Source organism: Gossypium arboreum, chromosome 13 (assembly GCF_025698485.1).
Source record: "Gossypium arboreum isolate Shixiya-1 chromosome 13, ASM2569848v2, whole genome shotgun sequence".
Classification (NCBI taxonomy): domain Eukaryota; kingdom Viridiplantae; phylum Streptophyta; class Magnoliopsida; order Malvales; family Malvaceae; genus Gossypium; species Gossypium arboreum.
Window position 1 is genome coordinate 127,870,800 of NC_069082.1, and position 17,452 is coordinate 127,888,251.

The window sequence follows — 17,452 nt, forward strand, 5'->3', positions numbered from 1 at the left end:
TAAAAACTCGTTTTAGGTTGATTTTAAATGGTTAAATGTAAAGATAAATGTTATTTATGTATAAAATGAGAACTGAAAAACTATGAGCTTATGAATGACAAAATTACATATTGAGTAATTAAATTTTTATTTAAGTAGTTTATTTGGTGTTCAAATTATTTTGAGAAAGTTTATTTATTTTTAATGATTGAGCATTGAAGATGGATAATCGGTTTTTCAGATATCGTTTATTTCGATAGAATTATCTTGACAACAACCGTTGGATGTATATTTGAATGTCGGCAACAAATAGCAATGAGATTTAATAGAAATGTCTCGTTGGATGATATGAAGGGAAGAATTAACGTAAAAATTGTCAGACGTTGTGGGATAAGGATCTCGAAACTTTTCTACAAGTTTCCAGTTTCGACAGATCCAATCAAATTCACTGAAATGGAACTTCTAGACGACGAAGACGTGGAGACAATGATCGCTCTTTACTGTGGGAATGAGAGTGACAAAAATGCACCGATTCACTTATTTGCTGAGTTAGCCGGTATGGAGGAAAATGAAAATCTCACTGCATATGGTGAAGAACATAGAGCTCAAGAACCGTGCATGGTGGCTCCAATATCGTACGTTGATAGTGAATAGACTATAGGTGGGATCAATATCGATCTTAATGTTACACCCGATATGGATGTGGTTGGTGATAATGGTTACGATAGTAGTGATCCTTGTTATCAAGAAGTCGATAGTGATAGTGATCCCGATGTGGACGATATCCCCGATGATATTGATGATGAAGACGTGAATGACGATAGAAACATTAACGCGTCTTGATCGGGAACCGATGCGACGTGTTGTGATTCACAATAATCTGGGCCACATGTCGCTCATAGACCCGACGCGGCGCATGTAGCCGAAGTTTCAGAGTACCGAGATACTTCCCGCTCACCGATCGCCAGTAAATTCGATCCCGAGGAGTTATTCGTCGGCCGAGATTCGAAAGTAAAGAAGAGTGCGATTTGCTATTAAGCGGTATAGCATGAATATATCGATAGATTATAAAGTTGCGTGTCGAAACCGACATTATATATTGGGAGTGTTGGAAGTCGGGGAAGGCGCAATTGGCGGTACGAGTGCATTTATTCAAAATTCGCAGATGTGGGAGATACGCAAATTTGTTGGGCCTCACACATGCACATCAACACGTATGATGAAGATCATCAAAACTTGATTCTAAAACTATCAGACGTATATCATGCCAATGGTGAAGGACATGCCGACCATTAAAGTTTTGATCGATTGTCAAATACAAGCACGATTTCAGTATCGAGTGTCATATCGAAAGGCAAAACAGATGGCAATAGAGCAATTGTATGGGGATTTCGATGCGTCGTATAACGAGCTACAGGGATGGATAGCCGCTATGCAGGAGTACGTACCAGGGACCGTTATTGAGTTACAGACACGACCTTATTACGGTCTAGATGACCAACTACAGTTAGGAAAACAAATTTTCCATCGGATGTTTTGGACGTTTGATCCATGTGTGCTCGCATTTCCCCACTGCAAGCCATTTGTGCAAGTGGATGGGACCTGGCTATATGGAAAATGTACACAGATCTTACTTATTGCGGTTGCTCAAGACGACAATAGGAACGTGCTCCCGATAGCATTTGCCATTGTAGATAAGGAGAACATGGAATCGTGGGAATTCTTCTTTACCAACCTGCGGAGGTATGTTATTAGCAACGATAATATTTGTATTATCTCTGATAGAGGGAAAGGATTAATTGCCGCCATTAGACGTTCCGGTGTACCATGGAGATCCGTTTATTGCATCCGTCACATCGCACTAACTTCATTAGAGATTATAAAAATGCGATGGAAAAGACAATTTGTGAAAATAGGTAAACGATTGCCTTATCCTTTCAATATAAATTTTAGGCACATCAGTAACTTATCTATTCTTAATACATATACAACAGACTGAGCTAGAGCCGCACATTTTTCGCCAAATGATGACTCGACTTGAGAGTGACATGGAGGTCAAACAAATACATCTTTCGACGATTGGTTGGGTACTATGGAGCCGTGGCAATGGGCTCAAAGTTTTGACGAGGGCTTTCGTTATGGTCAAATGACCACAAACTTAGTTGAGGGGTCAAAGTCGTATTGTTGAAAACACGACACCTTCCGATTTCAACAGTCTTCTCGGCTACATTCTACAGGTTGGCTACCTTGATGCCAAGAATGGGTCAGCAACAAGTTAACCAGATTGAGGCGGGACACATATTTGTCGAAGATATTAGGGATGCAATGGTTGCAAACCGTCGGATGGCGAGGTCGATAAATGTAGAAATATATTCACGACGCCTTGAAACGTTTCGAGTTACGGAGACCATTGGTCGTCGACCCGGTCTACCACCTAGGTCCTACAGAGTTGATCTCCGGAATAGACAATACGATTGTAGGAGATTCCAAACACTTCATTACCCATGTGCGCATGTCGTTGCAGCGTGTGCTAAAGTGAACCTTAATGTTGAACAATTTGTCGAAGATGTGTACACACTCAATCGCACGTTACGTGTATGGGAAAACGAATTCCCTGTCCTGCCCGACCTGTCTACATGGGAAGTGCCTCCGATAACTTTCGAACTTGTCCTGCATGAGAGGCTACGCAGAATCCAAGAGGTCGTCCGCAATCAACTAGAATCCGTAATGAAATGGACATTAGGGAGAAATCCGATGCAGCGTTGTGGATTATGCAGTTAGCTGGTCATAATCGGAGTAAATGCCCAGCGAAACTATCATGTCGGACAATCGTCACGATCGGTAGGAATTGAACTTATGTTGTAATGTATTTATTTTATATGAAAAAAATTATATTGCAAATATTCCTTTATTTGTTAAAAATCTATCAAGCTGTTTTTTGGAGTTATAGTTACGAATTTATTTATATCTGGAGCTACAGAACTCCAAATTAAGATCCGTTAATTTTTCTAGAAACTAAGCTCACATATCTTTTTACCATGAAATTTTTAGAATTTTTTATTTAGCCAATTAGTACAATTTATTCTTTAAAGTTACCCTTGCTTTCTGTTCCACACTCACCCTTATTAACTAAAACAAATTATATTATAGTACGGATTTGGATAATGATATTTATCATAATATCATTTACAACTAATCATGAACTCACTATTTCATGGATCCCATGGTCAATTACACAATAAAACTTAATATAATCATCATTTAATTCTCATGAAGCACACATAACCAAACATTTTTACCAATTACCTACACTCAATCAACAAATTGACATATACAAACAAGGAACTGGTTGAGTTTACATTTACTCAACTTGCATATATTACTAAATATGTATCATCTATTTCATACGCCCATGAAATCTCTATATATACCGGTAATAGTATGTTCCAATTTAATTAATGTTCAAATTAGATTACTGTTGTAATGTATTTAAAGTTTGTTCCAATTTATATAACAAGACTAAGTTTGATACAAGTTTTAGTGTTTTAATGTTAAAAAATGTCCAAATTAATCTAATTTACGTTATGGTCAAATTTTGTTCCACGTTTAAAAGTTTCAATTAATCTAATTAAATATATAAAAAAATACAAACTTTTTAATATCAAAACCGAAGAAACCCCTAAAATTGATGGTTCGATGGTGTAGTCCTAGGGGTATATTTCATGAGGTCGACGTTCACGTTGTGGGTGATCGCGACGACCAACATCCTCTTCGATCGCGGTGAGGGTGTCGATACATAGAAGAAAAATCATATGGCTCAATGGCATCGATGAACTTGAGCCGGAGGAGTGCCATGTCGGTGGATACAACCCAAGAGGAGTGGAGTATCGCAGTGGATACGGCCGGGCAAGTGCTATAATGCGGTGGATATGGGGGAGAGGTGCTATCTTTGCGGTGTGTACGACCCAAACATATCAAATCAGAATGGTATCCGCCTCGATGAGCCCAGAAATTGTCATTGCCGCAAAATCGGATGATAAGAAGTATCACCGAAAGTGAATGCGATGACGAGCCCAGAAATAGTCATTGCCGCCAACCGGATGATAAGAAGTATCATCGAATATGAATGCGATCGCTCGGACTCGCCTCCCATTGTACCTCGGCTCCGGCTCTGGTCATGCTCGGCATCTGGTCGTGGATCGGGCTCTATATCGCCATCGCTCAGATGCCCCAAATCATTGCGACGTCATGGGGGACTATAGTCGATCGCCCACCAAGTAAATATGGCTTCCCATACTAAAGTACCATTGTATGTACTCTAACGATGGGGCAAATCGGAAGACATATCCATCTCGAGGTCTTGAGCCATCCGACTCCCCACACCGCAATATATCTCCGGTGCGTAACCCCCCAATGCTGTCTATGTCTCCCTCTCTTGTTCTTACCGTAAACCTCCTTCCCCACCTGCATTGGCGGATCCGGGATGTACTGGATGCAACCAAACTGTTGTAGTACTCAATCTCCGTGGTACCACTCGACTACATTGAAACTAATAATTGGTGCCTTTGTGCACCACAACTGAGAATCAACGTAGGCAGACGAGGGTATAATAGTCGCAATTTCTGGTCTACGGTATGGCATCCATATAAACTGCACGATTAATACCATGATTAAAATTTAACACGGTTGGAGTAAGATATAAAAAGCAATTACATGTCACGAATATTTGAATAGCTTACCCCTTCCCCGGCATGTTGTTCAATCATCAAACGATATATCGGGACAGTGTACGACCTCCCGATACCCGGATAAATACTCCATCTATGAAAACAATTTTCAAGTAAATATAGTTTCATTAGAATAGTATTATTATAAAGAAATTGCCAATTACTAACAAGTTAAATTTTATCACCTGTTAACTAGCGGATATACGTATGGTTGGTGACTAACCGATGCCAAGAATGGCATCCGATAAAGAGCCCATGATTGCAACAATATAAGGCATCCGCCCATGTCTACAGCATTAGGCTTTGTCGTCCGACAAAGCTCACGATACAACATTGCCAGAACTGCGGAACCCCAACTATAGGAGTGAACACTACGCAGATCGCTTAATGAGGTAAATCTCGGATATGAACCTTGTTGTTGTTCGAATTGGGCATCAATACACCCCTATGATATGCATAATGTACGCCGATTGCGCACACCAACTCTTCTTCGGTGGCATTATCGATAAATGTTGAAAATTGGCTTTTAGCCATGTAAATTTCAACTCGAAAAAGTAGACTCAAGATCGCCGGGCGAGGCTCCTAGTAGGTCAGTAACAAAGTGTGCGGCCGGCTCATTATCGCACTTACGCCGTGGACGGCATCCCGTCGATTGGGAGCCCAAATCGCAATGCAACATCCTCCGAGTAATCGTGCACTCCCACACGGTAAATGAAAAGTGTGGGTCTCCGGTCGCCAACGCTCGACCAATGCAGATATTAAATCGTACCGCAAATCGAACGCCCGGGTCAATGCTGCTAATCCGAATCCAGCTAGCTCTAAGTACGGCATCAGTCGTGCATCCGGGGAATATCCTACACCATTCACCCCGCCTTAATATGCGATACGAGTCCGACGGTGTTAAATTACAAAAATAGTTATAATAACATAATTTATTTTCTTAAATTACGAGATTTTTTTAATGAAACCCTTGCGTAACAAATAACAATATATTACCGTATTATTAATCGTGTCACATATGTGAGAAAGTTTCTTATTGATCAATGAAGCCATTGCGATGCTCGCAATTTCAAAATAAATTTCGGTTATTAATTTTATTGTTTGATAGATTTTAAATATTTATTAGAATAACTTAATAAAAAATAGCAAACAATTTTTTCGACAACATTTTCTTTTGCTATACTACATTAAAAATTAAATATATCCAATTTAAATACAAATATTATTATTATTTTAAAATGATAATAAGTAAAATATTTTTGTATATTATTTTTATATTATTTTAGCAAAAATGTTTTAAATGTATTATGTAAGTATTTTTTATATTAATTTAATAAACAACACTGATTTTGACACTTTTTCGTATTTTTTTCGTATCTTTTTTAAATATATTACTTTCAGATTATTTAATTTTAAAACCCTTATTTTAGTACATAATATTTTAAATATATTATTTAAGTGTTTTAAATATTTTTTAATAAATAACCCTGATTTTAGCACTTTATTCATATTTTTTCAGTATATTATTTTTAAAATATATTATTTTCCTATTTTATTTTTATATTATTTTAGCAAAAATGTTTCAAATGTATTATGTATATTATGTAAGTGTTTTTTATACTAATTTAATAAATAACCCTGATTTTGACACTTTTTTCGTATTTTTTGTATCTTATTTTTAAAATATATTATTTTCGTATTTTATTTCTTCATATTATTTTAGTACATAATGTTTCAAATGTATTATTTCATTATTTTTATATTTTTCAATAAATATCCTGATTTTAGCACTTTATTCGTATTTTTTTCAGTATATTATTTTTTAAAATATATTATTTTTATATTATTTTAGCAAAAAAATTCAAATGTATTAATTAACTGTTTCTTTATATTAAGGGTTTTTACTAAATAACCTCGATTTTGATACTTTCTTCGTAATTTTTTATTTTCGTATATTATTTTTAAAATATATTATTTTCGTATTTTATTTCTTTATATTATTTTAGTACATAATGCTTCAAATGTATTATTTAAGTATTTTTATATTTTTTAATAAATAACCCTGATTTTAGCACTTTATTCGTATTTTTTCAGATATTATTTTTTAAAATATATTATTTTGGTATTTTATTTTAGCATAAAATCTTTCAAATGTATTATTTAAGTTTTTTATATTAATTTAATAAGTAACCTGACTTTGGCACCTTGTTCGTATTTTTTATTTTCGGATTTTATTTTTTAATTATACTATTTTCATATTTTATTTTTTATATTATTTTAACAAAAACTCGTCACCACCACTTTCCCCAATAAAGTTTTTTTCATATTTTATTTCTTCTCGTATTTTTTTTCATTAATATATTTTTAATTTTAAATTTTTACTATTTTTGTAAAAAGTTTAAAACCCGATCACATAAAAATAAAAAATAAAAAATTTCTATAATAAGTCAAATAAATTAAAAAATCTTTTAAACAACCTAAAACACACACTTAACAAATAAATTACATAAAATAATAACAAAAAATATTCTTTACAAATAAATGCTTAATACTTCAATGAAAATATAAAATAAATACAAATATACCTTAATATCTCTTCTTAACCAAATAACACCTTAGAAAAAATAAAATAAAAATTATATCTGATTTAAATCTAAAACGTTATTAAACTAACATTAATTACTCAAATTTATAAAAAAATTACCTTTTTCTTTCCTTCTTTTTCCTTCCCTCTTCTTCTTCTCCTTCTCTTTTTCTTTTTCTTTTTTCTTCTCTCAGCCGCAGGCCTCCTTCTCCTCCTCTCCTTTTTTTTCTTTCTTCTTCTTCTCTTCTTCCCTTCTTCTCTCTTTTTCTTCTTCTTCTTTGCCGAAAATGAAGCTTGGGGACCATATATTATGGTCCCCCAAACAAAAAAACAAAACCCCTCTGCATGAGGGGTCAAATCGGCACCAAAAGTAGCTGACACCGGTGCCGCCTCTGCCAGAGGCAACACTGGTGCCGCCTCTGGCACCAACATGTCCCTTTTTTTTTTTCAGTTTTTTTACTGTTTTGGTTCTGTTTGTCGTAGGTGGTACTTTGTCGATTGGCTTGACCACCCTGACATACCATTTTCGTAATTACATTTTTTTATGTATTATTTTCGAATTTTTAAATTTTTTTTATATTTTTTTAGTAAAAAACCCTCTTAGTCACTACAATATCATACACCGTCCACCGTCCAACAAGATTTGTCAAAAACTTTTCATTCAACATTCATTTTCATGGCAAGGTTAATCATACCATTCGTTATTCTATTTTTCTGTCTAGATACATGTACCAATTGAAATTCTTCTATCGATTTCAATAAATCCTTCACTCTCCCCTTAATAAGTTTTGATCTCGAGTATAACTACTTAACAGATTAACTGCCTCTATACAATTTATATTTAAGACAATCTTCTTAGTGATGATTTTAAGATTCAAACATTTCTGTTTAAACTGGAATGGGAAAAAAACGTTTCCTCCCATTCCTTCTAACCGCTAGTCAGACTTAGCATCAGGGGTGTAACTCTCTTTAATTAAATAAGTAATTTGCTTTTTAACCCCTCTCCAAAATTACAAAAATTTAATCTAAATCCTTCATAACATTTGATTAAATGAAAATAATAATAATTTTACCTCTTGTAATAAATTAATAGCTTAATTTTAAGTATTCTTAGTACAAGGTTTTAGCTTTGACCCTAAATTTTACAATCTTATACAGCATTTTGTAACTTTGCATAAATCCAAACATAATATGCCCCCACTTGACAAACAAAGAAATTCTGGGTTTTCATGTTGAGTGCTCAAATTCTTTGTGATATATGATAGTGACCAAGAAATTACAGTGTATATAATCAGTGCCGTAAGACATCAAAAGAGATGGATAGTGAGTGCAGGTCAACCATTTCACTATTCCTTGTACGTCTTCTCGTTTTTCATCAACAGATACCACAAACCAAAATCAAGTTATCATCTTTTTAAATGATGGTATGATTAGATTGTGATAATCTCTGACCTTATCTTTCCGATTGTTAGAATCAAATTAGACCAATCAGCTGAATTTAAGATTGATTGTTTGATGGACTTGATTGATATCAAATTAGACCAATCAGCTGAATTGAAAATTGATTGTTTGATGGACTTGATTGGTGATATAGAATACATCATTATGAAGTGGTAAAAAAATTAATGAGTTGTGGAATTTTTATTTAATTATCGTTCAACTGCTAATTTATTCATCTAAATCCATGATTTGATTAATTTGATAATCATTACTTCATTCTCTCTTCTTTCACCCCATAATTAGATTGTTTACCATGATTACAGTATATGAATTACCATTTAGAATTGATAATATCCCATTGGATGGTAAAAATATAATAGAAATCCTTGTACTAAATTTTAAATTGCATCTTACTTCTTTTATTCAAAAATGAATAAATTAGTTATTATACAATCGATCAAAGAGTAAATTGGTTTTTTCCGTTAAAAATCTCAACTATTTCTACTATTAAAAATTGCCATAGCTAACACAAGAACCAACGGTGACCTGTGGCATGTCACATGTACATCGCGTATATAAAGATCAATTTTTAATAGTAAAAATGGATGTATTTTTAACAGAATAATCAATTTACTCTTTAATCTAATGTATAAGGACTGATTTGTTAATTTTTTATTAAAAAAGGAAAAATACAATCGTGCTCCTAACATAAACACATCCATAGTATTTCTAACCCCATTAAATTATATTTTTATTGAGAAAACAATAAACCTAAACAAAATTAATTTTAATGTACCTTAAAACCAATGTAACAAATACCTTAATCATAAAAATAATAAATAAATTAACAGGGTTTTGGGCTTATATATGTATGTATATGACTTTGCAGGCTGTTGCATCATCTACATGTTGCTTGGTCCCTCTTATTTTATGGTTTGAATTACTTTGGAAAACTTATGTTCTTTCATTTTCAACCACTATAACTTCAAATCAAATGAAAAGGAAATTGGATTGGTGAATTATCGATTTTTAATTTAATTGATTCAATTGAATAAATAATTAAGAAATTTGAATAATAATTAAAAAATATAAAAAAAAATTCAATTGATTGTACTGATCTACGAATCATCCAATTTGATGTTTTTCTTCAGACTAGTATTTCGATTAATTCTTGATCGGATTTTAAAAGCCATGTGAAAAAATAATGCCCCAATATGATGTGATTACACTATCTCATCTTTCCGTGAATTTATAATAATTAATTACCATAAAAATTTGTTATGAAATGAGACAATACAAAATAACAATAGTAATATTATGGTCTTGACTTGTATGGGACAGTGATTAAAATTTTTGTCAAACATCTGTTTAACACGTGTTTAAACCGTATGACCCTCATCTCTGACCCTCAATACTATATATAAAAGTCAATAGTAATATTATGATGGGACAAATTAAGACAAGCTAAGAGTGGTTGATAGGTGATTTCAAGATTTGAGACATGTTTTGACAAGTGAGAAAGTTCTGAGCTAGACATGAGTATATGAGTATAGGTGATATGGTATGGTTTATATGAGCCAACAAAGGTAAACTCATTTCAAGTTTAGAACATCAACTCAATTTGTGACTCATTTAATAATTTCCATCATATATATCAGTATCGAAAGTTTCTAACGTGTAATTAATTTGATGACTCCCATAGCAATTTTATCTCATGTGATAGCATCGATCCTCCAGTTGGTGTGTAGTTTAGAGCACTTGGAGTGACAATATCATGCAATTGATTTAAACCCAAGAATTTAAGTTTAATAGTGATATATTTAAGAGGGATACATGCTCCGATATGATTGAAAATTATTAAATTAAATTCATTACAGTTATTGTTTGTCAAGTTTGGAGCATCAGCCAACTTGAGATACATTTAATAACTTTCACTCCACTTTTGCATATATCACTCTTGGAATCAATTGAATTTATATAACTTGGGTCTGTAATTAGATGTTTGAACAATCCACTAAAATCAACAAGTATTTGATAATAAGTTGATTTTTTTATGAATAATCTCATTATAAGTTTTAATCATATCTAGTTCTTTCCCAACCCATTTATAGGAGGATAATGCGCTTCAGCGCACTCAAACTTATGTCTTTCTGTATTTACAATAATGTCCACACCAATCGAGTTAAGACTCAATCGGAAATGAATTGATGCATTCAAAACATTAATTGGTACAAACACATTAACTGGCAAGCATTATCATATATATATATATATATATATATATATATATAGTTGAATAAGTTATTTAGAATGTCTTATACACTTTATCTTATCTTGAAAATGAAACGAAAGGCTCACCCTCTTATTTCTTTGCCTTTTGGTATTTAATATGTGAATGTCCAAGAGTGAGCTTTCATCTTCATAGTTTGGATGACCCCATTTCATAAAAACGAATGCTATATTGCCATGTGAGGTTCCACACTTAACCAGGATGACGTGAACACAGGATGAGTCCAATTTTTTAAAAAAAATCAAAATTAATTTATAAATTTATAAATTAATATAATAATAAAATTATTTTTATTTTTTAAAAATTTACAATTCTAATTTAAAATATTAAAATGTTCAAACGTGTGAATTTAATAATTTAAAACCCATCAACATGCATCAATTCTAAAACTCAAAAGTCATAAAATACTCAAAATATTTATATTTGTTTATATTTGAAAGAAAAAATTGATAACCCATGAATTAATTTCACTAAACAAAATGAAATCAAAATTAGATAACATATTCGTAAAGTTTAAAAAATTAGCGAGTTTATTGGTGAATTATAAGCGGAGGTAAAACTCTTACAGTAACCCAACTAGTGCAAGTTGAACTCAAGTTCAAGCCACATATGGGACAATAAATGCCCTGATCATAAGGTCAACACACAAGCTTTAAAATTTACATTTAAATGTCCAGTTAAGTAGCAAATGCAAAATTTTATTATACAAATGGAATTAGATAATATCTTGATAAAGTTTAAAAAATAAGAGTTAAAGATTTCTACCTTGCTTAATTGAAGTAGGGATGGCAATGGAGCGAGACGGGGTGAATATTGTTAAATCCATCATCGCTCCATAGTCGGCACGGCCTGCTTCACCGCTGGCCTCACTCCACTACGGATGTATAATCTTGAAAATTATTACTACCACCTTCATATATGTTGGATATATTCATCTCTATCACACCCAGCTCTCTTTTAATTTAAATTTTGCTATTTATTTTTAATATTTTTAATATTTTAAAGTCAAGAAAACATTTAAACATAATTTTTCAAAAAAATATTTAAACATAAATTACACTTATTTTTCTATATATATTATTACATTTTTATTCTTTTAATAGTTTATATATATAAGGATAAAATGATAATATCTTATAGTGGAGCGGGTAAGGGACAAGCAATTATCATAACCCCTTAATATCCACTATCCAAAAGAAAAATTTTACTCTACTCCGCATTCACTTTTCATAAGAAAAATCCGTTGTATTAAAAATGAAATGATTCAAAATCAATTGAACGGTTTCAAATCTTGTTATCGAAGTGTAAAATGTTAACTCGATTTATATTCAAATGTCTAGAGAAAAAGATTGTTTAATCTGAATTGAGTAACAATTCTGATCCCTCGCTGCTTTTTCTTACTCTCTTGCTTAAGCTTTGTCGAAAAACTTGCTACAAAATTTGTTTCGATAGCACCTTCAAAGACAAACTAAAGTTTTTTTAATAACTTTAAATATTTTCCTTTGATAAATCTATTTGTGAATTTGATTTTTTACGTAAATTATATGGAATTATATTTGATACATTTTTAGTACATGAAGTTAGCGACATGATATATTATTGGATTAAATAGAAAATAGTAAAAACTTATATATAAATACTAATCACTTGTATAATTAAATATTAATTATAATTATTATAATTTTTTCGAGTTTATATTGAGTTTAGAGTTTAAGATTTATGATTTATAGTTGTTGCAGAAAGAAATTAATAAAATAACAAAAGAAATATTAACTATTTTTATAATTATAATAATAGCTAATAAGAAAAAAGACAACAACCATGACTGATCTAATTCCTAAATGTTGAAAATGGATGAAGATTATAGGATTAATTATAAATTGTCCCCCAATTGTACTATTTTTCCTATTTAGGTACTTCAATTTTTTTTTATCAAAGTGGTATTCAAACTATTAATTTCATCTTATTTTACCTCTAAAATTGTACAACATCCAATAAGAATATGACAAATAGAACATTCTTAGTAGATGGTATTGTGTTTTAAGGTAAAACGAGATGAATTAATACTTTATGTACTACCTTTGAACAAAAAAAAAAAAAACTTTTAAGTACCTCAGTGGAAAAAGTGATACAATTCGAGGGCCTATTTTGCATTTAAGCCAAAATTCTAAGACATTAAACTTGCAAGCACCTCCTTTCGTTGTTCTTCCGATTGAATTACGTTCTCACTAGTGTCAAGGTTGATGCCATTGTACCATTTGGCACAATACACATAGATTATGAAATCCACCGCGGTTAAACCGGCGATAAGGAAGTAAAACCGGTCCATATGGCCATCATTGAGGTCGTCGGGAATCCACCCGGGACCGCCATCTCGGGTTGTGACCTCCATAACTATGTTAATTAACAAGCTACTAACATAGTTGCCAAGTGACATTGATGCCATGCAAAGTGAGCTACCAAAGCTTTTAATACCATCAGGGGCTTGTCCATTAAAGAACTCTAATTGGCCAACATACATGAAAACTTCAGATGCACCAACTAAAACATATTGTGGAACTTGCCAAAATATGCTCAATGAACTTTTTTTCGAACCGGGAGACACGGATTTGAGCCGTTGAATCTCAGTGACACCGGCTGCAACCATCGCAATCATTCCAATGATGAGTCCGGTCCCCATTCGTTGCAGCTCGGTTAATCCTTTGGGGTTACCGGTTAATGATCGAGACACGGGCACAACTACGTGTCGGTAGACCCCGGTCCAAATGAGAACGCTGCAAATATCGAAAGCCGACATGCTTGCAGCCGGGATACGGAAGTTTTTAAGTTTGGAAGCCATTACATCACCTTGCTCGACGAAAAGGGATGCCATTTGGGTGAAAATGACGGAGTAAATTATCGTACAAAGCCAAATCGGTAACATTTTTAGGACGCATTTAGCTTCTTCGACTTGAGTTACAGTGCAAAGCTTCCATGGATTGCTCGGTCCACGCAAATCCATCGAGGTTATCGTAGCCGCCTTGTCGAGGAACCTACAAATCGATTCGATTTCCAGTAGTTTAAACTAAGGAACATAAGTGTCTAATGTCTATGATTGTTGTTAAATTGTTTTACTTACTTAAAATCGTTGCTATGGAGTATTTTTCGGCTTCCTTTGATTGCGGATTCAGTTCCTTCGACTTCGTACAAGGCATCAACGGTAGCAGGTGTGACGCCCCATTTCCGATATGCAGCGACGAATACTTGTGCAACGCGTGGCAACGGGTTTCCGCTTGCTTTTACGTACCTATATCTCGATGTCCCCGATAAATACAACAATAGTGCTATGATTGCTGCCCCAAAAGAAACCAAGAAGCCTAATGTCCATTTCCCTGAATCTTCATAGTAAACCAGTATAGTGTTTGAAAATAGAGAGCCTACATTAAGTGCAAAGTAAAAGGAACTAAAGAATGCGGCTTTCGATATAACTGCGTTCGGGTTTGAATCGTCGAACTGGTCCGCTCCGAGCGTAGCCACGGTCGGTTGATGCCCACCATACCCGAGCGCTATAAGATATATCGATAAGTAAAACATAACGACCCCAACCGATGACGGAGTGTTGCAAAGTTTCATCCCATCACCACAACCAGTAGGACTTATCAGAAAAAACCATGAAGCAAATGACAATAGCCCCAAACCCTGTAATCAACAACAATCCGATATCAATTTCGACCGACACGTTACAAGTGCAAACATATAAACGAAGAACAACGGTGATTATCCGGTACCAGTACGAGTATGAGCTGAAAGATAGCACATGTGAAGTAACGACCCCAATACGAATCGCTGAGGAACGCTCCGATCAACGAGCATAAGTAAACCGTCCCGGTCCATTTACTAACATTATTGGCCGCTACGGCGCTATCTTGGTCGAGTACCCTGGTTAAGAACAGCACCAAGTTCACCCCTACCCCAAAGAAAGCTAATGTCGCTAGGCCTTGATTCACTGCAACCAAAAATCAAATAACTAAGCAAACAATATTTCATGTACCATACATACATGCATGCATGCATACATACATACATATAAATGAGATATACCTAGCAAGAGACTTGCTAATTCCCATCCTCCACATTTTTTCCTCTTTCCAGGTGAATGCTGATTTTCATTCCCAGATTCTATTTTTCCAAAGCTAATAATTTCTTCATCAGCCTGTCATTATCAATAATTAAATAATATCAACAAATAAAATAATAATAATAATAAAATATTAAACCTCTAGTTTAGTCCAAAACATTGATGGGTTTTTGCCATATTCAGTATCCAACATTTAATAAATTATTTTAATTTTAATTTACTAACCTTTTTTCAATCTCATCGGTAGAGTGCTCAATAGCATCCATTGATAATTTCTTCTGCAAAATATATATATTAATGAAACAGTAACAAAAATAACATAAAATTGTTAATTATGGACTAAACCATGAAAATCATTTTTAAAAGAACTTACTCAGAGTTAAACGAAAAGAAGAAGAAAAATTATTAGTATGAGAACAAAGTGAAGAAAGGAAGAAGAAAAATTATTAGTATGAGATCAAAGTGAAGAAAGGGTTCTATATATATAGAGAGGAGTGCATGCCACATTATTTAACTCATTTTATAAAATATGATGCAGTGGGATTGAATTTTCACTTGAAAGTGATATCCCATTATTAATATCAGAAAATATTTTGATAATCACTCTTAAATTTCACAATTGAATCCATGTTTATATATATATATATATATATATATATATAATCAGCTATTTTGACTATATATATGTGCTTATTAATTTCATCATAAAGCATATGGAATAGTTATAAACTGTATATTCACATGGAAGAATTTGTATCCAAGCCATTTCAAGCCATTTCTTATCTCTAAGAAAATACATATGAATTATGAGGAATATCTATATAAATGTATATATTTAAGAAAATATTGATGGGTTTTTGCCATATTCAGAGTATCCTATATTTAATAATTTATTTTAATTTTAATTTGCTAACCTTTCTTTCAATCTCATCGGTAGAGGACTCAATATCAGCCATTGATAATTTCTTCTGCAAAATATATATATTAATGAAATAGTAACAAAAACAACTTAAAATGGTTAATTGAGTCCTAGCTCGATTGACATAAATATTTTTGTCAATATAGGAAGATATAGGTTCGACTGTGCTGAAGTGCATAAAGGGATTAGATATGATCAGAACCTCATATTCATTTTAGGGTCTATGTTCGTAATTGTTAGTCCTGGTAATATAATCTCAAAAAATTGCATTTCTACTTAATTTCCATTTCAAAATAATTAAAATAGTAAAAAATACTTCAATGTTTTAATTTTAAATATATTAAAATTTATTTTAATATTTTAATGAAAAATATTTCCTTATTATCCTTTTATTAATAAATATGAATAAATACTTGTTTTTATGATTCAAAATAAATATTTCTAACAAAAAAATTCTCTATTAGTGTATAGAAGGCATAGAATATAAAATTTAAAATGTTATCTAAAAATTCAATAAATAAAATTTAAGAAAAACATTTTTCAAGAGAAAAGAAAATCTATTATTTTGTAATAAATTGACATAAATATTTAGAAATCAAATTCCACAAAAAGATTTTATATTTATAGTAAATAATCTTCACCCATACCCTTAAACTCGGATTGAATTACTAATTTTCAAGAAAGTCATCGTTTTCCTACCTCTAGCTTCGCCCCTGCTAAAGCTACTACTAACCTTTTACGAAACTTAGCAACCAACAAGGCAAGGTCTTGTTGAACTATCAAAGACTCCGGCGACGGCGAAGAACTGGTGTCGAGGGCGGAGAAAGGGAGAGTAGTACTCCGTGAAGTAAAAAATAATGATCCAGTGAAGCCTATTGTCATTTATGGGGATTACAAACAGATGAGAGGACTAATAAGCTCACAATTACAAATTATTATGGACTAATTTTCAAACTCTTGATTTTCTTGCACAAAGAAACCGTGCAATATGCACTTCGTATTTGCTTTTGCGATGAAAAGAGTAGGGGTTTGGGGGTTTGAATGTTAAAAAGAGAGGATTCTGTTGAAATGTAACAAAATTTTCCTAAAATTACTGAGCCCTCCCTTCTCTAATGTTTACTATTTCACATTTTTCTTCTTAGTCCCTTGGGTAATTCTACAAGTCAAAATTAGTACTTTTTTACATTGTTGTAATTTTGATAGTATAAAAATTAGGGTTTTATCAAAATAAATATGGGATAAATATCACGTTTATGCATGAACTTTAATCCAATGTGCAATTCGATACATAAAATTTGATTTGGTATAATTATATACGTAAAGCTTGAATTGTGGTTTATGTATATATATGAAACTTTGACTTTGACTCAATTGTGATTTATATAATTTTTAAAAT

The 17,452-nt window shown here is 32.6% G+C and overlaps 1 protein-coding gene across 1 annotated transcript; it reads right to left on the reverse strand.

Moving 5' to 3' along the window:
• Positions 1 to 12,963: 12,963 nt before the first annotated feature.
• Positions 12,964 to 15,648, reverse strand: LOC108451231 (protein NRT1/ PTR FAMILY 7.1-like). The gene is made up of 6 exons (XM_053023769.1): positions 15,511 to 15,648; positions 15,364 to 15,415; positions 15,101 to 15,214; positions 14,788 to 15,005; positions 14,139 to 14,698; positions 12,964 to 14,052 (listed from the first exon to the last, which is right to left on the reverse strand). Exons 2-6 carry the CDS (start codon positions 15,401 to 15,403, stop codon positions 13,188 to 13,190), a joined length of 1,797 nt encoding a protein of 598 aa, XP_052879729.1. The 5' UTR covers positions 15,404 to 15,415; positions 15,511 to 15,648; the 3' UTR covers positions 12,964 to 13,187.
• Between the last annotated feature and the right edge of the window lie 1,804 nt (positions 15,649 to 17,452).

What these genes read in the sequence shown, in the direction of transcription:
- LOC108451231 (XM_053023769.1), bottom strand. Translation starts at nt 15,403, where the DNA reads ATGGATGCTATTGAGCACTCTACCGATGAGATTGAAAAAA. An exon ending in TACCGATGAGATTGAAAAAA is followed by an intron (nt 15,215 to 15,363) that starts GGTTAGTAAATT and finishes ATTGATAATGAC; the next exon opens with AGGCTGATGAAGAAATTATT. An exon ending in ATTAGCAAGTCTCTTGCTAG is followed by an intron (nt 15,006 to 15,100) that starts GTATATCTCATT and finishes TTTTGGTTGCAG; the next exon opens with TGAATCAAGGCCTAGCGACA.